Raw genomic sequence first — 23984 nt, forward strand, 5'->3', positions numbered from 1 at the left:
CAGCAGATACGTGGGAGGACTACTGAAATAGCTTTGAGAAGTTCTTCAGTAAACAAACCTGATTGACTTTAGTTCATCCCTGTACAACTTAACTGTCCGTATCGCCTGTTAATGGCCATGGAACTAGTGTCCTGTAGGATTTACTTTGGAAAAGACTGAGCTAATAGAACAAATACTGAGAAAGACAGCCATGTCTTTCTCAAAACTTATGACAGTTTCTTTTGCGTGCAAACAACCTTGAGAAAGGGAAAAGAATAGGAGCAAACTCAAAAGAGTGATAGACTTTCAACTTGGCCTAGAAATTAAATTTTGAAATTTAAATTAGTTTTTTTCTCTAAAAATTATTTTAGTCCATAGATCTCATCTCCCAAACTGTGATTTCTGCAACCGTATTTGCTTGGTTTAGGGGACAAGACTCTGGAGTTAGGAGATAAGTTTTAGGTAAAGCTTTGCCACCAACTGGCAAGTCCCATATATTTCTAGACGTATGTTTCTGTGCTTATGAATTAAAGATGGGGGATTAGATGAGCTGTAATATTCCTTTCAATCCTAAAATACAATGAAAATTTTAAGACTTGAAGGTCATTTTAAAAGGCTTTATGCTTTGACATTTGGTTAAATTCTTTAGAATGTTTTCTAGTAAATTGATGCCGCCAGAGAAAAGGTTAACTTTGATGATGCTGTATGCATCTTCTGAAGCATAATCATGTGCCAATTGTGACATTTGTTACATGTCTGAGGAAGCTTAGAATTAACCTAATGAGTTGCTAACATGAAAAAAACCGTTATTATAAAGGGATATATAAATGTTTAACAAAGGAATGTAGAGAACATGTTTTTGAAAATATATGACATGGAAGTTGCTACGAACCTGTGATGTGATGCCAGTTTTTAAGATGTTATTTTAAAAAATTACAAAAATGTCAAAAATATCCTTTGTAACACAAAATAGTTTTCTAAAATAGTTGTTGACTTGGCCTGTAGTTATATGCATTACATGTGGGCACCATGTGTCAAATGTTATTTTAACAGTAGGAGCAGAGTACTAAGGGAGCACAGAGGAGGCTGCCTGTGGTTGTGCCAGTAAGTTAGGCAGGCTACCACTGTTACTGAGGTGGTAACAGTGCAGCTGGGTATTGGTGAGTAGGCTTATACTTTAGCCCAGATATCTTCCATAAGTTCCAGATCTTTATATTCTACTGCCTAATTGTATCTCTTAGATGTCTCAGACACCTACACCCCAACATGCCCAAAACAGCTTAGGAGCTTTGCCACCTGAACTAGTCTGTTTCCTTTTTCAGTGAATGGCCCTGTCGTCTCTCCATTTATGTAAGGCAGAAACCTCAGTCATTTTTGAGACATCTAATCCATCATCAAGTTTTCTTGATTTCATCTGTTAAGTATTTCTCAAGTACATCAAAATCTCCCTCTCAGCTACCATTAACATTTTCCTAATCTCACCTGTTATTTTCTTACCTAGTATCCCACAGTAGCCTCCTAAATGGTGTGTCCTTATGTGCTCTTTACCCTCTAGCTACAGTAACTTTCAGAATGGTAATTCTGATGATCTCATGATCTTAAATCTGCCCCCTGCCCATGCTTTTCTGTTGCCCTTAGGAAAAGACAGAGTTGTTTAAATGTCTTACAAGGCCCTTCGTTGTCTGGGTCCCTCCCTTTTTTTTTATTCTTGTCTCAAAACCTACTTCTCATCTCTGTTTCAGCCACACAGACCTAATATTTTTCATGCTTCCTCTTGCCACAGTATCTTGGTATCCACTGTTCCTTTTGCCTGAATAGTCTTTCCTCTATTTCTTCCTTTTTTTTTTTTTTTAATTTGACACAGAGTCTTACTCTCTTGCTCCGACTGGAGTACAGTAGTGTGATCATAGCTCACTGTGTTAACCTCTTGGGCTACAAGCAGTCCTTCCACCTCAGCCTCCTGAGTAGCAGAGACTGCAGGTGCACACCACCACTCCTGGCTAATTTTTGTATTTTTTCCGTAGAGATAAGGTCCCACAATGTTGCCCAGGCTGGTTTCCTGACCCCTAGCAATCCTCCTACCTCAGACTCACAAAGTGCTGGGATTGCAGATGTGAGGCACTGTTCCATTTCTTTAGTTAATTTCTACTCATCTCCTTATAACTCAGACTAATCTTCACTTCTCAAGAACTTCCCCTGGTGTCTTGGAATAGGACAAATCTCCCTCTATAGGCACTCATAGTGAGGGAATAAAACCTTCTGGGTTAATGGGGAACTTTTTGGAAACCCTAGCATGGTAAAAGTTCAACATGGGTTCTTCAGCCATCTCAGGAGGCTATGTTTAAAGTGTCAGTTAGCTGTTCAGCCACATTTCGATACTGCTTGCAAGTTCAGTAGAAACTAGGAAACAAAACTACCACCATAAAGAGAAAATTAGGTGACTTATGGGTCACAAGCCCTCTCCCCCCACAGGACTGGGGGCAAATACCCGGCAACTCAATAGGAGAAATTAGATTACTCATGGTCACAAGCCCTCTTCCCACACAGGACAAAGGGGCAAACACTTAGCAACTCAAAATTCCTTGGGGATATAAGTCCAAGCAGCCCTGACCAACAGCGGGAACCCTCTTGGGCCCCCTCCGATACTGTGGAAGCTTCATCTTCGCCTGCTCAATAAACTGCATTGCTGCTCTCTCTCACAGTCGGCGAACTCTTGTTTGGAGCTGTAACACTCACCGTGGGGTTAAGGCTCTCTGTTCAATTTTTTGAGCAAAGGAAGTCAAGAACCTAAGCCCGGAGACCAAGCAGGGCACAGAGAAACGCCCTTCTCAGGGCCGTCCTTGGACCTAGCAACCGTATTTTCAGCAACAATAGCTCTGTATATATTTCCTTCAAAGCCTTGTCAACTTTATGGTTGTACATTTGTTCATTATTATTAGATTAATATTTCCTTATGTATCTACTCTCCAGATCCCTTGGTTTATGTTTCTTCTAATTAAGCTTATTAGAATTCAGTATTAGTTGTGCATTTTAGATTCCTTAAGCTTTGTCTGAGTACTTAACCATGTCATTTTATCATTTAATTGTGTGGATAGGAAGGAGGAGTTGTAGATGCTTGAAATTTTTAAAATTTTTGCTATTGACTTTCAGTACAGTGACCTAAATGATTAATTAATGACGACTGTGGAGGAAAATTGCTATTTTTTTTAATCATAGATAATATGTATGCCCTATTTGGTATTTGTCCAGAGGACCTGCTAAGTGTCTCAGAGATATTTTCTCTTACAGAGTTTAAACTCACTTGGAAATCTTGGTGAACAATTTGAAGCTTGTGATCTATTTGATAATGTTAGTGTTTCTCTGACATTTTTTTATTGTTGTTTTTAAATGAATTTTTAATTTTAGAGTCGTTTCAGATTTACAGAAAAATTGTGAAGACAGTACAGAGTTCCCATTACTCTATACCCTGTTTGCTGTATTATGTTTTGCTTTTATAATTTTTTAAATTAACACATAATAGTACATATTTATGGGATACAGTGTTATGTTTCCATACATGTATACAATGTGTAATGTCTCTGACATATTTTTAAAGGTGATTCGCACCTAGGTGGCGGCAGTCGAGAAGGCCCTTTTAAAGAAACAATAACGTTAAAGTGGTGTACACCAAGGACGAATAACATTGGTAGGTATTTAACAATAACTGAAAAAGACTAAATCAAAAGGTTGTTAAGGTATTATATGGGGAACAATTATTTCATTTTGGATTTTTATTTTTCATTGTTTCAGGGCTCAATGAACTCAGTGAACAAGTTTTTTTTTTCTTTTAATCGTGGGAATATTTCTTTATATTCTTTCAAATCAGTGTTTTCTTCTATTTCAGAATTACACTATTGTACTGGAGCTTATCGGATTTCACCTGTAGATGTAAATAGTAGACCTTCCTCCTGCCTTACTAATTTTCTTCTAAATGGTAACTTTCCCCATTTAATGGTTTTTGACTGAAATTATATTATTATTTGAATTATTTATATTATTATTAAATTATTATTTGAGTGAAATTATTCATAAGAATATGAACTCTGGAAAGCTATTTTCATCACTATAGCTTTGTCATTTATTTGCCAAAACCATTTTAAACTTATGTAATTGGAAATAACCTTTAACAGTTTTACTAACATTTAAAAGATGACTTTAGGTTTGACTTTCAGGTTATTATATCTAAGCAAGTTTTATTTAATAAAATTGTGAGTATTTTTATTTAAAAAATTTGACCTTTACAGTCTAAATTGATTTGTTTTAGAGCTAGAATTAGAAAATAAATTTAAAAAATAAAATGGAAGCTAGAATAACATAGATCATTTACTTTGGCCCATTGAATTTTAAATCAAAGCAAATGTGGGCTTACTTATCTTTGAACACTATACCTTTATTATAAGTAAATACTACATTTTAAATATTATACTATATGATTCTTACCTGTGACGTTAAATCTGTTGTTTCATTGTGTGAATATTTTTTTAAAGTCTGAATTATTGGATTCCAAATTAAACGCTTCTCTGGTAATTCTTATGATCATCTCAGGCTTTGGAACTAGTGATCTAAAGAGTCAGTGTGTCTTTATCATAAGCTTATGTCATTGTTAGTTAAGCACAATTTGATTATCAGACTAGGCCAAATTCGGATTAACATTTGGACACATAGAATAGAAAGTAGTTATGATTACAGCGCAGATGAGAAACTGTTAAGTGAACTGAGACTGTGCCTTCTCCCCAAATGTTCTGTAGTGTTAATAGCCTGAGGATTATGGAGCAGTTGTCTCACTTTTCTTCTTGATGTCCAGGAGAAAAGTTCAATATGTACATGTAATTGGATGAATCATATATCCAAACATATTATATCAGAGACTACTATAGTTGTTTTGGGAAACTGTATAACTATGTAATCTTGTTGTAACTAAGATAAAGCTAAGGCTAGAATTCAGATTTTTATGTATGGAAGAGTAGATACACTAAATTAGCAATGCTGGTTAAAATATGGGATCAGGCCAGGCACGGTGGCTCATGCCTGTAATCCCAGCACTTTGGGAGGCCAAGACAGGCAGATCACGAGATCAGGAGATCGAGACCATCCTGGCTAACATAGTGAAACCCAGTCTCTACTGAAAATACAAAAAATTAGCTGGGTGTGGTGGCATTCGCCTGTAGTCCCAGCTACTCGGGAGGCTGAGGCAGGAGAATTACTTGAACCCGGGAGATGAGGTTGCAGTCAGCCAACATCGCGCCACTGCACTCCAGCCTGGGCGACAGAGTGATACTCTGTCTCAAAAAAAAAAAAAAAAAAAAAAGAGGATCAATAAATAAAATGAAAAAATCTGGACATAAATCTTAAGGAAATAAATGAGAGCCCATTTGAGTTTCATTACTGATAGTGTAATCTTGCTTTTGACAGGTCGTTCTGTTTTGTTGGAACAGCCACGAAAATCAGGTTCTAAAGTCATTAGTCATATGCTTAGTAGCCATGGAGGAGAGATTTTTTTGCACGTCCTTAGCAGTTCTCGATCCATTCTAGAAGATCCACCTTCAATTAGTGAAGGTTGTGGAGGAAGAGTTACAGACTACCGGATTACAGTAAGACTCTAATATCTATAAATTTTATATTTTGAATCTATCATCATTCAGCAAGTATTTATCTAGTGTTCGTTAAATGCTATGATCTGTGAAAAAAGAGATTTGGAAGAATTTTATTATTATTTTAATTAGGTGAATTTCCTGCAATATTTGCTTAAAAGTTCTATTTATCATTGTGTGATCTTATTATGTATTCAGTGTATACTGAGAAGTATCTGAATTGCAATGATATACTGGAATTGTAGGAAAGAATAAATTGATTTGAACTAATATTTTAGGTGGAACTCAATTTCTGATAATTTAAATGGCAACCAGAAACCTGGAATATTTGGATTGCTGCTACTTTGAAATAACATAAACTTTTGTATTATTGGGTGGAACATAAAAGGAAATTGTGTCCATTTTTGTTAGAAATTCTGTTTTTCTAATTTTGATTTTTCATTCTCCCTCCTCTCTTTCCTATCTGGTATTTCATAGCTGTATACTTCTAGAGGTGGTTGTAAAAAACTAAGTGTAATTTATGTATATGAATATGCTTTGTAAACCACAAAGTATTATATACTGTAACTGTTTTTAATTAGGATTTTTTTTAAAACATAATTTTTAAATAAAGAGAAGCCTAATTAGTATTTATTGTAGAAAAGTTAGAGAATATATATATCTTTAAAAAACACCCACATTTGTAAATTACCTATAGCTTCATCATTCAAAGATAACCATTGTTAACATGTTTATGTTATGTCAAGGTAGTTTTTTTGAGAAGGAGTTTTGGTCTTGTTGCCCAGGTTAGAGTGCAATGGCACAATCTTGGCTCACTGCAACCTCCTGGCTTCAAGCAATTCTCCTACCTCAGTTTCCTGAGTAGCTGGGATTACAGGCACCTGCCACCACACCCAGCTAATTTTTGTATTTTTAGTAGAGATGGGGTTTCAGTATGTTGGCCAGGCTGGTCTTGAACTCTTCACCTCAGGTGATCCACTCCTTTCGGCCTCCCAGAGTGCTGACATTACAGGTGTGAGCCACCTTGCTCAGCCTCAAGGTAGTTTTTAAATATGCAAGTGGGTCTTCTAATGTGATTAACTAACTCTTTTATCTTTATGTGATAGAAAAGTTAAATTACAGAAGGGGAAAAAAGTAATTGTTTCTTGATTGCTAAAAAAGGTTGGGGGAAACATACCATGAATGCATTTATGTTTGAGGCTTTCTTCATTTTCATTTCATAAAGGCTGATAGGTTTCAAGTTCAGAAAGGATGAAAAAGTAGTGGAGTTGAGGGACACTGTTAGAGAAAATATTTTGTTGCACATCACAGGACAGAAGACATCAGGGAAACAAGACTAGTACATGTAATCCATACCGAAACATTAGACAGAGTTTCTAATTTTATCTTATTTGGTTATCATTAGGATTTTGGTGAATTTATGAGGGAAAACAGATTAACTCCTTTTCTAGACCCCAGATACAAAATCGATGGAAGTCTTGAGGTCCCTTTGGAACGAGCAAAAGATCAGTTAGAAAAACACACCCGTTACTGGCCTATGATCATTTCACAAACCACCATTTTTAACATGCAAGCGGTAAGTGTTAAGTAGTTTCAACTTTTCTTCTAGACTAGTTATATATTCTTTATAGAAAAAAATAAGAAAATTTGTAATTTATACCATTTCTTAAACAAAAAATGAGATATATGAGCTTGCTAAAGTTAAATAATTAATGATTAAAAATTAAAGTGATAGTTATGGATTTCTTCACCATGATAATCTTTAAAATCCATTTTAAAATCAAGTTCTGCCAGATGTTTTGATATTTATTTTTCAAGACAGATTTTCTTTTTTCTTTTTAAAAAAAATGTAACAGGTAGTTCCATTAGCCAGTGTTATTGTGAAAGAATCTCTGACAGAAGAAGATGTGTTAAACTGTCAAAAAACAATATACAACTTAGTTGATATGGAAAGAAAAAATGATCCTCTACCTATTTCCACAGTTGGTACAAGAGGAAAAGGCCCTAAAAGGTATATATTTTTTTTACTTTCCATATAGATCACATTTACTTGATATATGTTGTTTCTTAGAATAACTTACTTCATATGTAAATTATACTTCAGGACATGTATTATACATATATATGTTTGAGATAAAATAATGCAGAATTATAGGAGTGGATATATTATAGCTTAGAATCTCACTATTAACTACTAAGTAAGAGGAAAGAAGTCCACATTTCATTATTTGTTTTTACTTTACCAGTAGCAAGTGACACTTCAGTATTATTTAAAGAGTATTTCCAAATCTTTACTGCAGAGATGAACAATACCGTATCATGTGGAATGAATTAGAAACCCTTGTCAGAGCCCATATCAACAACTCGGAGAAACATCAAAGAGTCTTGGAATGTCTGATGGCATGCAGGAGCAAACCCCCAGAAGAAGAAGAACGAAAGAAACGAGGAAGAAAGAGGGAAGACAAAGAGGACAAGTCAGAGAAAGCAGTGAAAGATTATGAACAGGAAAAATCTTGGCAAGACTCAGAAAGGTGACTTCTTGGCATTGATATGGAACCATGGTGCCTTTTGATATATTACATTCCGCACATAGCACTTTCAAACATTCAAACCTGATGTAATAGTAGTTCATTTAATACAAGCTTATTCATTTTCATTACTGTAATTTTATCTTTCTTAAAATCTAGATGTTTCTTAGGTGTAAAAAGTATGAATTTTTACTGTTAGGAGCAAAGTTTGTGTTAGTTTTTCCTGAATAACTTCTGAAAATCATAAAGCATGATGTTTGGTATCAGTATGTGCTTTATGTGTTGGGAATTTCAAAGACATAATTTTATTCCTCTGTTCACTAAATATTTATTGAATGTTTATGATGTGCCAGACATTTGGCACAAGATATCCCTACCTTGGAAGAACATGCAGTATGATGGTAGCAACAGACAAGTTAGTGATTGCAGGCCAGTACAATGGCTTCCACCTGTAATCCCAGCACTTTGGGAGGCTGAGGCAGGTGGATCACTTAGGCCAGGAGTTTGAGACCAGCCTAGCCAACATGGCAAAAACCTGTCTCTACTTAAAAAAATACAAAAATTGGCTGGGTATGGGGGTGCATGCCTGTAATCTCAGCTACTCAGGTGGCTGAGGCACAAGAATCGCTTACCCAGGAGGCAGAGGTTGCTATGAACCGAGATTGCTCCACTGTACTCCAGCCTGGGCAACAGAGTAAGACTCTGTCTCAAACAAAAATGTGATTGCAGCAAAGTGTGAAAGAATGGACTGTATGCTCTTCTGTTCTCTCAGCAGGTCACGAGGTCAAGAGATCGAGACCATCCTGGCCAACATGGTGAAACCCCGTCTCTACTAAAAATAAAAAAATTAGCTGGGCGTGGTGACGTGTGCCTGTAGTCCCAGCTACTCAGGAGGCTGAGGCAGGAGAATTGCTTGAACCCAGGAGGCGGAGGTTTCAGTGAGCCAAGATCGTGCCACTGCACTGCAGCCTGGCACCTGGTGACAGAGTGAGACTCTGTCTCAAAAAAAAAAAAAATTTTTTTATCATAAAAATTTTATTTTGTTGTAAAAATTTTTTATTATGCCTCTGCCTCCTGGGTTCAAGTGATTCTCATGCCTCAGCCTCTCAGGTAGCTGGGATTATAGATATGCACCAACATGCCTGGCTAATTTTTTGTATTTTTAGGAGAGATGGAGTTTCACCATGTTGCACAGGCTGGTCTCTATCTCCTGACCTCAGGTGATCCACCCTTCTTGGCCTCCCAAAGTGCTTAGGATTACAGCCATGAGCCACTGTGACTGGCCTAAAATAGATCTTTTTATTATGGAAAATTTCAAATATATGTAGCAATAGAACAGATAGTCACTCATCATCTACCTTCAATGATTAACAATTCATGGCACATCTCATTTCATATATATCTCCATCCACTACCTTCACCACTACCCCCATAGGAATATTTTCAAGCTAATTCTGGAAATCCTGTAATTTTATTCATTAATAATAGAATACCTTTATTCTCTGACTTTAGAAGCTCATGTTTTTGTTAGGGCTGCTGAGCTTCTGAAACAAAACTGGCTCACTGTCAAAGGGAAAAAGTATTATCATTCAGATCCTATTGAGCTTCGAGTACACTCTTGTATATTTTGCAAGTTTTTTTGTTCTCTGATGAAACTCAGTACAAGCTTGGAGTTAAGTTTCTAATTTGAAGAACATAAATACATTTGCACAATATATAGACAAGAGAATAAATGGAAATACATTTATTAATCTTATTTTTAATTTGAAATACAATATTATTTTGTCCGTATCTTTAAAAATAAAAATTGTGCAGTTTCTTCTGAAGATCACATCATTTCTTACCTTTTAAATTTTAATTTCTTAAGTATTCTTCTATTTTTTAATATTTAACAGCTGACTGATTCCTTAATTATTGCATGATTATTATGAAGGAAAAGGGAAACTTATATTTAATTCATTAATTTCTGAGACCTGGTTTTAGATTGAAGTTTTTGATTAGTCCCTAGGTTTATATTTTGTGAGATTAGCCATCTTTTATAAAGGTTAATATGCAAAGGTAGCTTAATTATTTAGACTTCTAAAAATTTAAACTTTACATTTTCATTATTTGTCCCTCTAAAAGATTAAAAGGAATCTTAGAGCGTGGAAAAGAAGAATTGGCAGAAGCTGAGATTATAAAAGATTCGCCTGATTCCCCAGAACCTCCAAACAAAAAACCCCTTGTTGAAATGGATGAAACTCCACATGTGGAAAAATCCAAAGGTAAGGTACAGCTGTGGTAACTAGGTTTATAAAAAGTTTTCCAATGAAGCTCTGTTTTATACAGTGTTATGTAATATCGTTGTTTATGTGAGGAAGAGTTCTTAAGTATTCATGGATGTTGTTTAGGAGATTCTCTGTTTACAGTCTGTATTAGTCCCTTTTCACACTGCTAATAAAGACATACCCAGGTGGGTAATTTATAAAGGAAAGAGGTTTAATTGACTCACAGTTCCAGGATGGGTGGGAGGCCTCTGGTAACTTACAGTCATGGCAGAAGGGGAAGCAAACATGTCCTTCTTCACATGGCAGCAGCAAGGAGAAGTGCAGAGCAAAGGATATTAAACCATCAGATCTCATGAGAACTCACAGAGTATCACAAGAACAGCGTGGAAGTAACGGCCCCCATGATTCAGTTACCTCCCATTGGGTCCCTCCCACGACACGTGGGGATTGTGGGAACAATTCAAGATGAGATTTGGGTGGGGACACAGCCAAACCATATCACAGCCTTAGAGAATGTAGGCAGTAAATATATTTGTCAGTGTTAAAAACAAAAACAAGTAGCGTCATACTTCCATTAATGAAGCCTTTGGAAAATAAGCATATAAAGTTTGTGTTTTAAGAAATTTTAAATATGTAAAAATTTGAATCTGTTTATGTTCCTGATACTATACTAACAGCTGGGTTATTGAATACAAACTCTTTGACCCTAAACTCTTATTAAACTTAGGAAATAATGTAATATCACTCATTTATTGATATATTAAAATGTGTTTGAATGAGTTTCAGTGTAGGTGTTATTATTAACAATATTTTCACTGTAAAGCCTCTTAATCTCTTACTTATAGGCTAAAAAGTTTAGTTTCTTCTTGAAGGAATTCTAGGCACCAAGAATATGATTTGAATTTGGCAGCTCCTGAAATCATTCTAGGCCTTAGTTATCTTGAAGGCAAACTAGATTTAGTCTTCTTGGGTTACAAGGGAAATGATGTGCCATCATCAGACTATGTCTGCCACTATGCCTCTCCTAAGGCAGTAGGTCCAGCTTATGATTATTGGCAGCTCATCCTAGGGAGAAGGTAGGCTTGTTTGCTTTTTATATACTTGTTATAGTATATATATACATATATAGTGGTACATGTTATATTCTTCAGTTCACTAGTTTCTTTGAAGCCAGAGATCACGCTTCGGGTGATCTTATTACATTTGCCTTTCAGGCATTTGTTAGAGGACCCAGAAAATAATAGGATTTAAATAGATGTTTGTTGATAAATTATTTCTCACATGACAAAATATACCACTGTTCATTATGATGAGAAATTTAGGTCTACTCTAAACAATGTTTCAGCATTGCTTGGCAAATAGAACTCTAAGGAGTATTACTGAGGTAAAGATTGCAGTGAGCCAAGATCTTGCCATTGCACTCCAACCTGCGCGACAGAGTGAGACTATGTCTCAAAAAAGAAAAAAAAAGAGTACTATTTATACTGGCAAAAATTGCAGGCAACTAAAAGTCATATTAGTAAGAAAATAACTGAATAATGGTGTGTCCATAGGGCGTTATTTATTTATTTATTTATTGAGACAGGGTCTACTCTTGTTGCCCAGGGTGGAGTGCAATGGCACAATCTCAGCTCACTGCAACCTCTGTCTCCTGAGTTCCAGTGATTCTGCCTCAGCCTTTCGAGTAGCTGGGATTACAGGCCCCTGTGCATGTCCAGCTAATTTTTATATTGATAGAGTTTCACCACGTAGAGACAGGGTTTCACCATGTTGGTCAGACTGGTCTCAAACTCCTGACGTCAGGTGGGTGATTCGCCTGCCTTGGCCTCCCAAAGTGGTGGGATTATAGGCGTGAGCCACCACACCTGGCCCCTATGGGGTGGTATTTATATAACCCAAGAATAATTATTGAATGAATGTGTAAATGAGTAAGTTTTTTTAAAGCAGGCTACATAAACATAGGTATTGTGATCTCAATTTTAAGTTTTCATACACCCATACACTAACTTGTCATTTGGATGACATATCAGCTATCATTAAATTAAATGGATCCCTGATGCTTTTCACTCTAGAAATACTATATGGAATAGCCCATATGAGAAGCAACTTGATTGCACATTACTGCCTTTCCTTGTAACTTTCTATTTGAAGCTGATAATTTGAAAAATGTTCGTTTCTTCTTTCATTCTATTTCATAACCTAAATTGCATGTCTCTTCTGATCAGCAATTTATCTGGACCTTTTATTATACCTCAGTTTTATCTGCTTTGGAAAATGACTTTCTAGACCTCCCCAAAGTGAATTTTGTGCCTTCTGTATACACTGCACTTAAGGTTGGGCTGTTTCAAATGTGCTGTCTAGATTTGGCAGACATCTATTCAGCCCTGTGTATGATGCAGTAACAGAAAAACTGAAATAACATTTTGTGGATATAGATTGGCATTGAAAAAAGAACTAAAATTTTTATAGTTGTTAGAGCAGTGGCATTAGGATGATTTTATTTCTTCCTTTATTGTTTTCTAAATTTGTCCTCATGAACATGTATTTTATAATAAGACAAATAAGAGTTTAAAAAATTTATATACGATAATGTTAGCTCTTTTTGATGTGCAGTTCTGTGAGTTTAGACAATGCATACCACCCCCAGAATCAGGGAACACAACAGTTTATCACCCCAAAAGATTTCTGTGTATTGACTCATCTTTCACTCCTTCTACCCAATCCCTGGTAACTATTTGTATGTTTTATCTTCCTATAATTGTGCTCCCTATAATTTTTCAGAATGTCTTATAAATGAAAGGAAATGTCATGTCACCTTTTGAGGTTGGCTTTTTTACATAATATTATAATGACTAATTTTATAAGAAACTGCCAACTTCCTTTTTCAAAGTGGTGGCACCATTTTGCATTCCCACCACCAGTGTAGGAGAGTTTTGGTGTTCTGCATCCTTGTCCACTTGCTATTGTCAAGGTTACTTTTGTTTTTGCTTTTTATCCTATAAGGTATGTAGTGGTATTTCATTGGTGTTTTAATTTACATTTCTCTCATGATTAATGATGATGAAATTCTTTTCCTTTGCTTATTTGTTATCTATTTGTCTTTTTGGGTGAAAAGTCCATTAAAATATTTTGTACATTTTTTAATTGGATTGTTTTCTTATTAGTGGATTTTGAGAGTTCTTTATTCTGGATACAGGTTCTGTGTTGGACATTTGATTTGCAAATGTTTTCACTCATTCTGTGGCTTGTTCTTCTCTTAACAATGACTTTTGCACAACAGAAGCTTTTTATTTTGATGAAGTCAAATATATCCATTTTTGCTTTTATGATTATGCTTTAGGTATTACATGTTCAAAATCTAACCCAAGGTCACAAAGGCTGATGTTCTTTTAAGAGTTCTGTAATTTTAGATTTTACATTTAGGCCATGATCAATTTTTGAGTTATTATTTTCTATAAGGTATAAAGTATAGATCAATATTAATACTTTTTGCATTTAATGTCCTAATATTCCAACAGCATTTATTGAAAAAACTATTTTTTCTTCATTGAAGTGTTGTACTTTTATCAGAAATTAGTTAACTGTGTATGTGGGAGTCTGCTTCCGGATTCTCTTTTATATTCTATTGGTTTATGTGGTCATCCTTTCACCAATCCAGTTCTATCACAGTCACTTCAAATTAAGTCTTTTAATGAGGAAGTAAGAATCTTCTAACTATTCTTTTTTTGAAATTGTTTTGGCTATTCTAATTATTTTGCCTTATCATATCGTATAGGAAAGAGTTAACATAGCAGCCTTGAGACTATTATAATTTGAAAAGCCTGCTTGCAGGTTAGGTCTTTGGCTGGCATCTGGGAACTTGGCTTTTGAGATGTTCCCTAGATAATGAACTGAACACCTGCTTCCCTTCTGAAAGTCTGGAACTTCAGTTGTTATGGTTAGGCAGAGAATACCTACCTGATCAGCCCTAGTAAAAACCCTGGAATCTACTCAAACAGGGTTTCCTGGCAGAAATATTACACATATGTGGCTGCATTTTTGCCCATGGAGGTAGTATGCACTGTGCATAAGCCCTCACTGGAGAGAGCAAACATGGGAAACCTGCAAATGGATTCTGCCAGTCTCCACCTCATGTGTTTCATCTGCTCACTGATCTGGCTATGTCTCCTTACTGTATTGCTGTAATCATTCTTAACCAGGAGTATAACTTTACATTTAGTCATTTGAATCCTTCCATCAATCACTGAGCTAGTGGTTGCTCTTAGGGACCCTGAAACACATACATTTTTGAATAAGAAAATGATTGTCTTAATTGTGTAAAATGAATAACAGAATTAAAGGTAAGTTTGTTAAATTTGTAAATTTGGAAGTAATAAATTATTTTTTCTCTCTCTCCTTTTAAATATAACACCAGGGCCAGTGTCCTTATTATCCTTGTGGAGTAATAGAATCAATGCTGCCAATTCCAGGAAACATCAGGAATTTGCTGGACGTTTGAACTCTGTTAATAACAGAGCTGAATTATATCAACATCTTAAAGAAGAAAATGGGTTCGTGTTATTTATGGTCAAAATTGGTTTTGTCAATTGCCTGTATAGTACCTTAACAAACACTACTTTTTTGTAATAATCAGGCATTTTTTATTACTAATATTATGAACTAACGCATGTCACCCATAAGGAGAAAAAATTAACCTCTTTGTTTCTTGCTTGTAAAGGCTTAATTATATTGGTTGAACCCCTGACAGTATTTACTTCTTAGAGCATTTCTTTTCAATGCTTAGTAAACATTATGAAAAATCATAGGCCGGGCGCGGTGGCTCAAGCCTGTAATCCCAGCACTTTGGGAGGCCGAGGCGGGTGGATCATGAGGTCAGAGATCGAGACCATCCTGGTCAACATGGTAAAACCCCGTCTCTACTAAAAATACAAAAAAATTAGCTGGGCATGGTGGCGCGTGCCTGTAATCCCAGCTACTCAGGAGGCTGGGCAGGAGAATTGCCTGAACCCAGGAGGCGGAGGTTGTGGTGAGCCGAGATCGCGCCATTGCACTCCAGCCTGGGTACCAAGAGCGAAACTCCGTCTCAAAAAAAAAAAAAAAGAAAAATCGTAGCACTTAGGATATAATACTGATAAACAGAGGGAAATGTTTTCCTATTAAGGAATATAATATTAAAAATATTGATTATAATAAATCTCAGATCTGATTATTTTGTGTTTTTTTTTTAGAAGAAATCCTTTTAAAAATGTATTGATGGAAATACATTTCTTAGTGGAAAAGGAAATGAATTTTTGGCTAAATTACAGAGATTTTTTTTCCTTAGTTTTGCTTGGAAAGGGAGAGTGTGGTATAGTAAACAAACAAAAAACAGTGGCCTTTGACATGTAACCTTGGGAAAGTCACTTAGTGTCTCAGGGCCTTAATTTTCTCTGTAAAATGAGGAAGTTGGCCTACCTAGAGGAACACTAACTTTAGTCTTTTTCTAAAATGCTGATGTTCTGTTCTGTCAATGTAATTTTCATGTGAAAGGTAGATAATTAAGGAGACAGAATGTGGATGGTTAATGAATGTTTCATTTTATCAACTCATTTTTTCCCCTCCTATTTCAGGATGGAGACAACAGAAAATGGAAAAGCCAGCCGGCAGTGAAGAGTGACTTGAAGAACTAAATTTAGTATATTGAAAAAATATTTTGGGTGGAATTTGATATAAGTACTTTTACAGCAAGATTGTATAGTTATGTTGCCTGGACTGGTTTTTACATTTTTAAAATATTTCAGCTATTGTTTTTGTACTAATTATAAAATTGGCACGTAAGTCCAAAATATACATTTAAGATGATTCGTCCTCCCAAATTATACAAGTTTATTTTATGGTAAAAGGTGTTCTCTTTGGAAATTTTTTAAAAAAAAATTCTTAGGCTTCTCTTTGCCAAATAAAACTATTAAAATATTTGAAATGCAAAATATTGGAATATTACTTTAGAAAAAAGGTATTATTCGCTTAATAACTAAAAACAACCTATAGGAATTTTTTAAACTATGATGAGAGTTTATGTAAGATTTGCAATACTTAATATAAAAATCTTGCCTATTAAGCTGCATCATATATTGTGCTTTTCTGAAGAAGAACATTGTTTTTATTTTGTTTTAAATTATTTTGCATATGTGTTGTTATTCATTTAAAAGTAGAGTTTTCAGGTAGGTTGTATAATTTTATATTTACTAGTATTGGGTAGTTTTATTCTTTTTATTTTTCTGCTAAGTATTTTCCATTCATTTGCTTTTCTTATTTAAAGAGAAGTATGAAGGAAATTACTTCACAGATTTAGAAGAAAGGAAAGTTACTAGGTTATTTTTATCTCTGGAGAGAATCTTGGTCTCATTTCTTAGAAATGTCATGGTTATATGTTATATGTTTCATGGACCTTTTTCCTGTGCTGCTTCATCTAGAAGTTTATGTTACAAAAGACAGGTTATTTCAATGTTAAACACCAATTCTTCATTTGCCATTTTTTTCCTTGAGTGTTTATTAGAGAAAGGAAAAGCTCTTTATACAGATTCAATATTTTCTATTGAAAAAAAAAACAACTAGTATTTACACAGGGGTTCAGCAACCTTTCAGATCAGCCTGGTGAAATTGACATTGCTCCCTTTTATCAACTCCTGTCCCATTCTTAGCCCTCTTCCATAAACTAGAACTACTTTTATTCCTTTCCACTGTGTTTAGACCAACACAAACTATACACAGGCGGGGCCAGGCCTAATTAGCATCTTAGACTTGCAGGGTTGAAGGAACTATAACCCAATCATATTTACTTTTGAATGGGCTCTGACCTTTTATTTATTTTATTATTCTTTAAGTTCTGGGGTACATATGCAGAATGTGCAGGATTGTTACATAGGTATACATGTGCCATGATGGTTTGCTGCATGCATCCACTCATCATCTACATTAGGTATTTCTCCTAATGTTATCCCTCCTCTAACCCCTAACTCTCTGACAGGCCCCACTGTGTGATGTTCCCCTCACTGTGTCCATGTGTTCTCATTGTTCAGTTCCCAATTATGAGTGAAAACGTGGTGTTTGGTTTTCTGTTCCTGTGCTAGTTTGCAGGGAATGATGGTTTCCAGCTTCATTCATGTCCCTGCAAAGACATTAACTCATTCTTTTTTATGGCTGCATAGTATTTCATGGTGTATATATGCCACATTTCTTTATCCAGTCTAACATTGATGAGCATTTGGGTTGGTTCCAAGTTTTTGCTGTTGTGAATAGTGCTGTAATAAACATACATGTGCATGTGACTTTATAGTAGAATGATTTGTAATCCTTTGGGTATATACCCAGTAATGGGATTGCTGGGTTAAATAGTATTTTTAGTTCTAGATCCTTGAGGCATTATCACACTGTCTTCCACAATGGTTGAACTAATTTACACTCCCACCAACAGTGTAAAAGCTTTCCTATTTCTCCACATCCTCTCCGCATCAGTTGATTCCTGACTTTTTAATCATTGCCATTCGAACTGGCATGAGATGGAGTTTAATGATCACCGTTCTCACTGGCGTGAGATGGTATTTTATTGTGGTTTTGATTTGCATTTCTCTAATGACCAGTGTTGATGACCTTTTTCTCATATGTTTGTTGGCCACATAAAAGTCTTCTTTTGAGAAGTGTCTGTTCATATCCTTCACCTACTTTTTGATAGTGTTGTTTTTTTCTTGTAAATTTGTTTAAGTTCCTTGTACATTCTGTATATTAGGCCTTTGTCAGATGGATAGATTGCAAACATTTTCTCCTATTCTGTGGGTTGGGTTGCCTGTTCACTCTGATGATAGTTCCTTTTGCTGTGCAGAAGCTTTTTAATTAGATCCTGTGTGTTGATTTTGGCTTTTGTTGCCATTGGTGTTTGAGTCATGAAGGCTTTGCCCATGCCTATGTCCTGAATGGTCTTGCCTAGGTTTTATTCTAGGGTTTTTATATTTTTAGGTCTTACATTTAAGTCTTTAATTCATCTCAAGTTAATTTTTGTATAAGGTGTAAGGAAGGGGTCCAGTTTCAGTTTGCTGCATATGGCTAGACAATTTTCCCAACACCATTAATTAAATAGGGAATCCTTTCCCCATTGCTTGTGTTTGCCAAAGATCAGGTGGTTATAGATGTGTGGTGTCATTAATGAGGCTCTGTTCTGTTCCATTAATCTATATATCTGTTTTGGTACCAGTACCATGCTGTTTTTATTACTGTAGCCTTGTAGTATAGTTTGAAGTCAGGTAGCATGATGCTTCCAGCTTTGTTCTTTTTGCTTAGGAGTGTCTTGGCTATATGGACTTTCTTGGTTTCATATGAAATTTAAAGTCATTTTTTCTAATTCTGTGAGGAAACTCAATGGTAGCTTGACGGGAATAGCATTGAATCTATAAATTACTTTGGGCAGTATGGTGTTTTCACAATGTTCTTCTATCCATGAACATGAAAAGTTTTTCCATTTGTTTGTGTCCTCTCTTACTTTCTTGAGAAGTGGTTTGCTGTAGTTCTTGAAGAGGTCTTTCACATCCCTTGTAAGTTGTATTCCTAGGTATTTTATTCTCTTTGTAGCAATTGTAAATCAGAGTTCACTCATGATTTGGCTCTGTTTGTCTATTATTGGTGCATAGGAATGCTTGTGATTTTTGCACATTTTTTTTTTCATCCTGAAACTTTGCTGAAGTTGCTTACCAGTTTAAGGAGATTCTGGACTCAGACTACAGGGTCTTTTAAATATACAATCATGTCATCGTCCCTCACCAGCAGGGTTCCTCACAGCTGCCCTTGGCTAGGGGAGGGAGTTCCCTGACCTTTCACACTTCCCGGGTGAGGTGATGCCGCACCCTGCTTCACCTCGCCCTTTGTGGGCTGCACCCACCGTTTAACCAGTCCCAGTGAGATGAACTGGGTACCTCAGTTGGAAATCCAGAAAACATCCACCTGTGTTGTTCTCATTGGGAGCTGCATACCAGAGCTGTTCCTATTCAGACATCTTGCCCTGCCCTTTTATGTCTTATTCTTATTATCCAGTTTTCATCTTGTGCTGTCCATTTTGTTCAGTTGGTGTCCCTGGTTTATTTCTTGATCCGGAGTTCTTTCCTTCACAACCCATCTTCAAAGACTGGGATCTTGTTTTACCTTGAGTTTATGCTCCTTCCTTTTCTGTGGTCTAAGGTCATGCTACTGGTTGACAGTGGTATCTACTTTTCAACCTCCTTTTTTTTTGAGACGGAGTTTCGCTCTTGTTTCCCAGGCTGGAGTGCAATGGCACGATCTCAGCTCACCGCAACCTCCGCCTCCTGGGTTCAGGCAATTCTCCTGCCTCAGCCTCCTGAGTAGCTGGGACTACAGGCGCACCCCACCATGCCCAGCTAATTTTTGTATTTTTAGTAGAGGCGGGGTTTCACCATGTTGACCAGGATGGTCTCGATCTCTTGACCTCGTGATCCACCCACCTCGGCCTCCCAAAGTGCTGGATTTACAGACTCGAGCCACCGTGCCCGGCTCAACCTCCTTTTGTAGATAACTATTTAGGAACTCCTGTTACTTTGCTCTACCAACTGGGAAACTATTTCTGAGGCTGCATTTAAAACTGTGCCAGTAGCTTTCTATATAACTCCATGTTGTTGGTTGTTAGACTATCCAGCTAACAATTCTACAGGCTTAACTAGATGTTCTTGGGGCACCCACTTCACCCTCCAGAGATGGTCCATATTGAGGATTTAACTAATCAATAGAAGTGGACAAATGTAAATTAAGAAACATTTATTATTCATTGTTTTATTCCATTTTCTGCTGCTATAACAATTATCACAGACTGGGTAAACTAAAAAGAAAATAAATTTATTTGGCTCAGAGTTCTAGGGGCTGGGAAGTCCCAGATCAAGGGGCCACCCCTTGTGAAGGCCCTTGTGCTGTGTCATAACATGGCAGATTGTCAGGTGAGCACGAGAGACAGAGAGGAAATTGGACCCAACTTCTTTCTTTTTTCAGGAACTCACCCATGCGATAATTAACCCAGTCCTGTGATAATGGCATTAATGCATCCAGAACGGAAGCTCTTATAGATTAACTATCTCTTAAAGATCCATCTCTTCATACTGTTACAATGGCAATGAAGTTTTTGGTAAGAACATTGAAACCATAGCACCCATCTGTACTGGAATCTTAAGTCCAGACTTAATGATTGTGGGAATCAAAAGTTACACTAACAGAGAATAGATGTTCTTTCAATTATATTAAAACGTTATACTGACTAAAAGTTCTTTTATTTTTGTAATTATAGTGTAAAATTGTTACAACAAATCACATGGCATATTTGAAAAATGACTACACACAATCATAAATACAGTGAGATTTTACTCCAGAAAGTTCCAGTGTGTTGGAATGTTGTTGAAAAATTGCCATATGAACATGGGCAGCCATCATTACAACTTGCATAGAATTATTAATATATACATTATTAATGCTTTGGGTAAGAATTAAGAATCAGCTTGAACAATGCACAGCTTGGTTTTGGAGGATCATCAATTTGAATTCTTCAATACTGGCAGTCTTTACAGTGAAGTAAGGTGCTCTTGTCTCAGGACAGTTTACGGTACATAAGATTGTTTTATGAAGCACTGAGTTATTTGCTTTGTTATTTCTGGCACATTTAAATGAAAATCATTAGTATAATTTCACACATGTGAAGAGCAAAAGCATCCAAATGGTAATTTTGTTGCAGAGGTGCTGCTAAATGTGAGCAAATTTAAAAATTCCATTATCATAAAGATTTGAAGCATTAAACTTAATTTAGGAAATTCCAGGATCTGAATTTATTCTTAAGAAATTTGATTGCATTGAGATCTCTATCTCAGTGATTAAAGTGAACATCTTAGATTGAATCATATGAAATTACCATTTTTATATGCAAAGTATATTGAATATTGGCAATTTGTTATGGTTCAATATATGTCCTATCTAAATAGTCAATAGAAGCTAAATTTAGTAGCTTCTGTATATTGAAACAAGTTCCTCCTAGAGAAAGGTACAAATTTAATTTAGTGTCTGATTAGAAATTCTCTTATTTGTAACATTTTAAATGAATTCCACAGCTGTTTTGAATCAATCGAAAGTGAAAAGACCCAAAGGAGAAAAGGTGATATTAACTGCCCCTGTAATTTCTTTCTTAGTAAGAAATGGGGTAGTAAACAATAAACTCTGTAGATTAGAAGATTAAAAAGAAAATAGTGTCTTATTTTAAAATAGATAATCACCTTTAGTTTATGTATTTACCAAGTTCAAGAATAGGCCTTGGAGATCGAGTTTAAAGGGACAGAAGAGAAGAAAAGGTCAGAGGTCGGAATAAGCTGCAGAGATGTTCAGAAGACAGAATTAACACAATGCATGTGGATATGACAACCGAGATGCTGGTCATGACTTCCAAAAAGCCATTTCCATGGAATGGTGGGAATAGAAACAATTGCAGCAATTCACATGTTACATGAATGAAGTTAAAAGTAGAGGATGGTGAATATTGTCAGCTGCTTCAGAAATATGATAACAAAAATGCCCTTAGCTGTTATGGTAGCTTGGCAGAACAGAGTTAAGAGAAGTTTTGTTATTTTTTGGTAGTCTTTTTATATCATCCAGTGTGTGGATTTTTAGATCAGTGTCATGAGCTTGTTTGTAAGCAAAAGGTAAAATACAATGAAGGGGTAAAGATTCCATAATTCTTTGCTCAGACATAGTAGAACATCAACCTATGTTGATGTTTTACATCAACTTAGTGGTTTTTTGTTTTAAGACAGTTTTGTTCTTGTTGCCCAGGAGTTCACTGGCATGATCTTGGCTGACCGGAACCTCCGCCTCCCAGGTTTAAGTGATTCTCCTGCCTCAGCCTCATGAATAACTGGGATTACAGGCATGTGCCACCACACCCAGCTGTTTTTAGTAGAGATGGGGTTTCACTATATTGAACAGGCTGGATGGTCTTGAACTCCTGACCTCAGGTGATCCACCTACCTCAGCCTCCCAAAGTGCTGGGATAATAGGTGTGAGCCACTGTGCCTGGCCTCGTGTATTTATTATTAAGTTGATCATGCCTTTGTGTGGAGGGTTGTAATGAGTGCCTTGAATTTGTGGCTTATAACACTTCTCACATTTGGAGGTAGTATTGCCAGTGGTGGAATTGCGGACCATAATAGATGAATCATTACATGAATTGTTTATGGTAGTGGTGGCCTGGGTGACAAATTTATAATTGACTATCTAGGCTTTCAAGGGGAAATAACTGATTAGAATTCACTGGGAGTATGTTAATACAATTAACACAGAAGACAAATTATCACTTACCTTTTGTCAATCTGGTTGTTGATTTTACCTAATTTCCATATTGATTAGTCCTGTTTCTTGAACAGTGGTTGATGCATTTAGATTTCCAATAACATTATTTACTCTTTTTTTGACTAATGAGTTCTATTTCATAATGAAATAGGGGTTGATATTTTGGAGGTAGGAAAAATGTCTGCTCTTGTTTCCATGACAGGGATCACATTTTCTCTGTAAGCTTGATGTTGAGAAGACAGTGGTAACCCTCTCCATAACCGAGGGGAAGGTGGAACTTCACACTCCAGGATGGGTGGCTGTCGGGACCTTAGCACATCAATTTCTTGGTCAGTATTACTTGTTAAGGTTCTTTCTTGAAACACCAGGGACTGAGGAACAAGAAAAGTCTGATAGCTCTTACAGAAATGGTAAGCTACACTTGCTGCTGCTGCTGCTGCTGCTGCTGCTATCACAATTAGTAGACAGGTACTTACCAACAAGGCCAGAAGAACATTTCTAATCCAGGGACTATTTTCTGTGTTAGATGAGGCTAGAATGCTGTTTCCAATTAACCCATTCTCTAGCTCCAGAGTAAGGCAGATTTCACTATATGTGATGTTCTCAACTGTGCCAATTTTGTATTCTGGCAGCATAGCATGTACAAAGTTTGGATGGACATTTCCATCAGGCCTCTAAACATTATTTCCTGGATTTCTTTGTTAGGACACCATTTCAAAGAACTGCTGTTGACTAAACATAAGGCCCTGTTATACCAGGATATAATTGTAGACCCTGGCCTCAGAGTAATTAATGCAATCTGTTCAGGGTTACAGGAGTTTAGATAGTCAGTGAGTTTAGCAACAAAAAAACCAATCCTCTTTCTCCTTTTAACGAATAAGTAGAAACTTTTTTTGTGCACAGAGTGTAAGTACGGCAGGGAGTACCTCTGGGTAACTTCAGTTCAGTGGTCAAAGGCATCTAAGCAACCAGGCCTCCAGAATCTGGCACAGAAAATAAATTTCTGAGGGGAATATTGGAAATCCAGTTCTAGGGGATAACCATGCAGTATTTGATGAGTCACATTAAATTGCAGCCAGCTTTCTGGGCCTGAAGGAAACTCTTTTAATGATTTTATTTCAAATGTCAAGTGAGTTGAGTTGCCATCTTCTTGGTCATAAAATGTGTCAGGAGGGATTGGGAAGTGAAATGTGGGCCCAACTATTGCTGTTATTAATGGGATT

At 36.2% G+C, this 23984-nt stretch overlaps 1 protein-coding gene across 2 annotated transcripts in view; it reads left to right on the forward strand.

The window, feature by feature from the left end:
* Window positions 1-17711, forward strand: part of INTS13 (integrator complex subunit 13) — a 36066-nt gene extending 18355 nt beyond the window's left edge. The window contains exons 9-17 of one of the 2 annotated variants that reach the window (XM_035256006.3): window positions 3575-3664; window positions 3845-3952; window positions 5431-5609; window positions 7015-7185; window positions 7466-7620; window positions 7910-8140; window positions 10262-10401; window positions 14819-14954; window positions 16014-17711. In XM_035256006.3, coding sequence (XP_035111897.1) covers window positions 3575-3664; window positions 3845-3952; window positions 5431-5609; window positions 7015-7185; window positions 7466-7620; window positions 7910-8140; window positions 10262-10401; window positions 14819-14954; window positions 16014-16053 — 1250 coding nt within the window. In that variant the 3' untranslated portion in view covers window positions 16054-17711. The remainder of the gene's footprint in view (window positions 1-3574; window positions 3665-3844; window positions 3953-5430; window positions 5610-7014; window positions 7186-7465; window positions 7621-7909; window positions 8141-10261; window positions 10402-14818; window positions 14955-16013) is intronic. The other variant, XM_035256007.3, reaches the window with a different exon arrangement.
* Window positions 17712-23984: the final 6273 nt, after the last annotated feature.

Source organism: Callithrix jacchus, chromosome 9 (genome assembly GCF_049354715.1).
Source record: "Callithrix jacchus isolate 240 chromosome 9, calJac240_pri, whole genome shotgun sequence".
Lineage (NCBI taxonomy): Eukaryota > Metazoa > Chordata > Mammalia > Primates > Cebidae > Callithrix > Callithrix jacchus.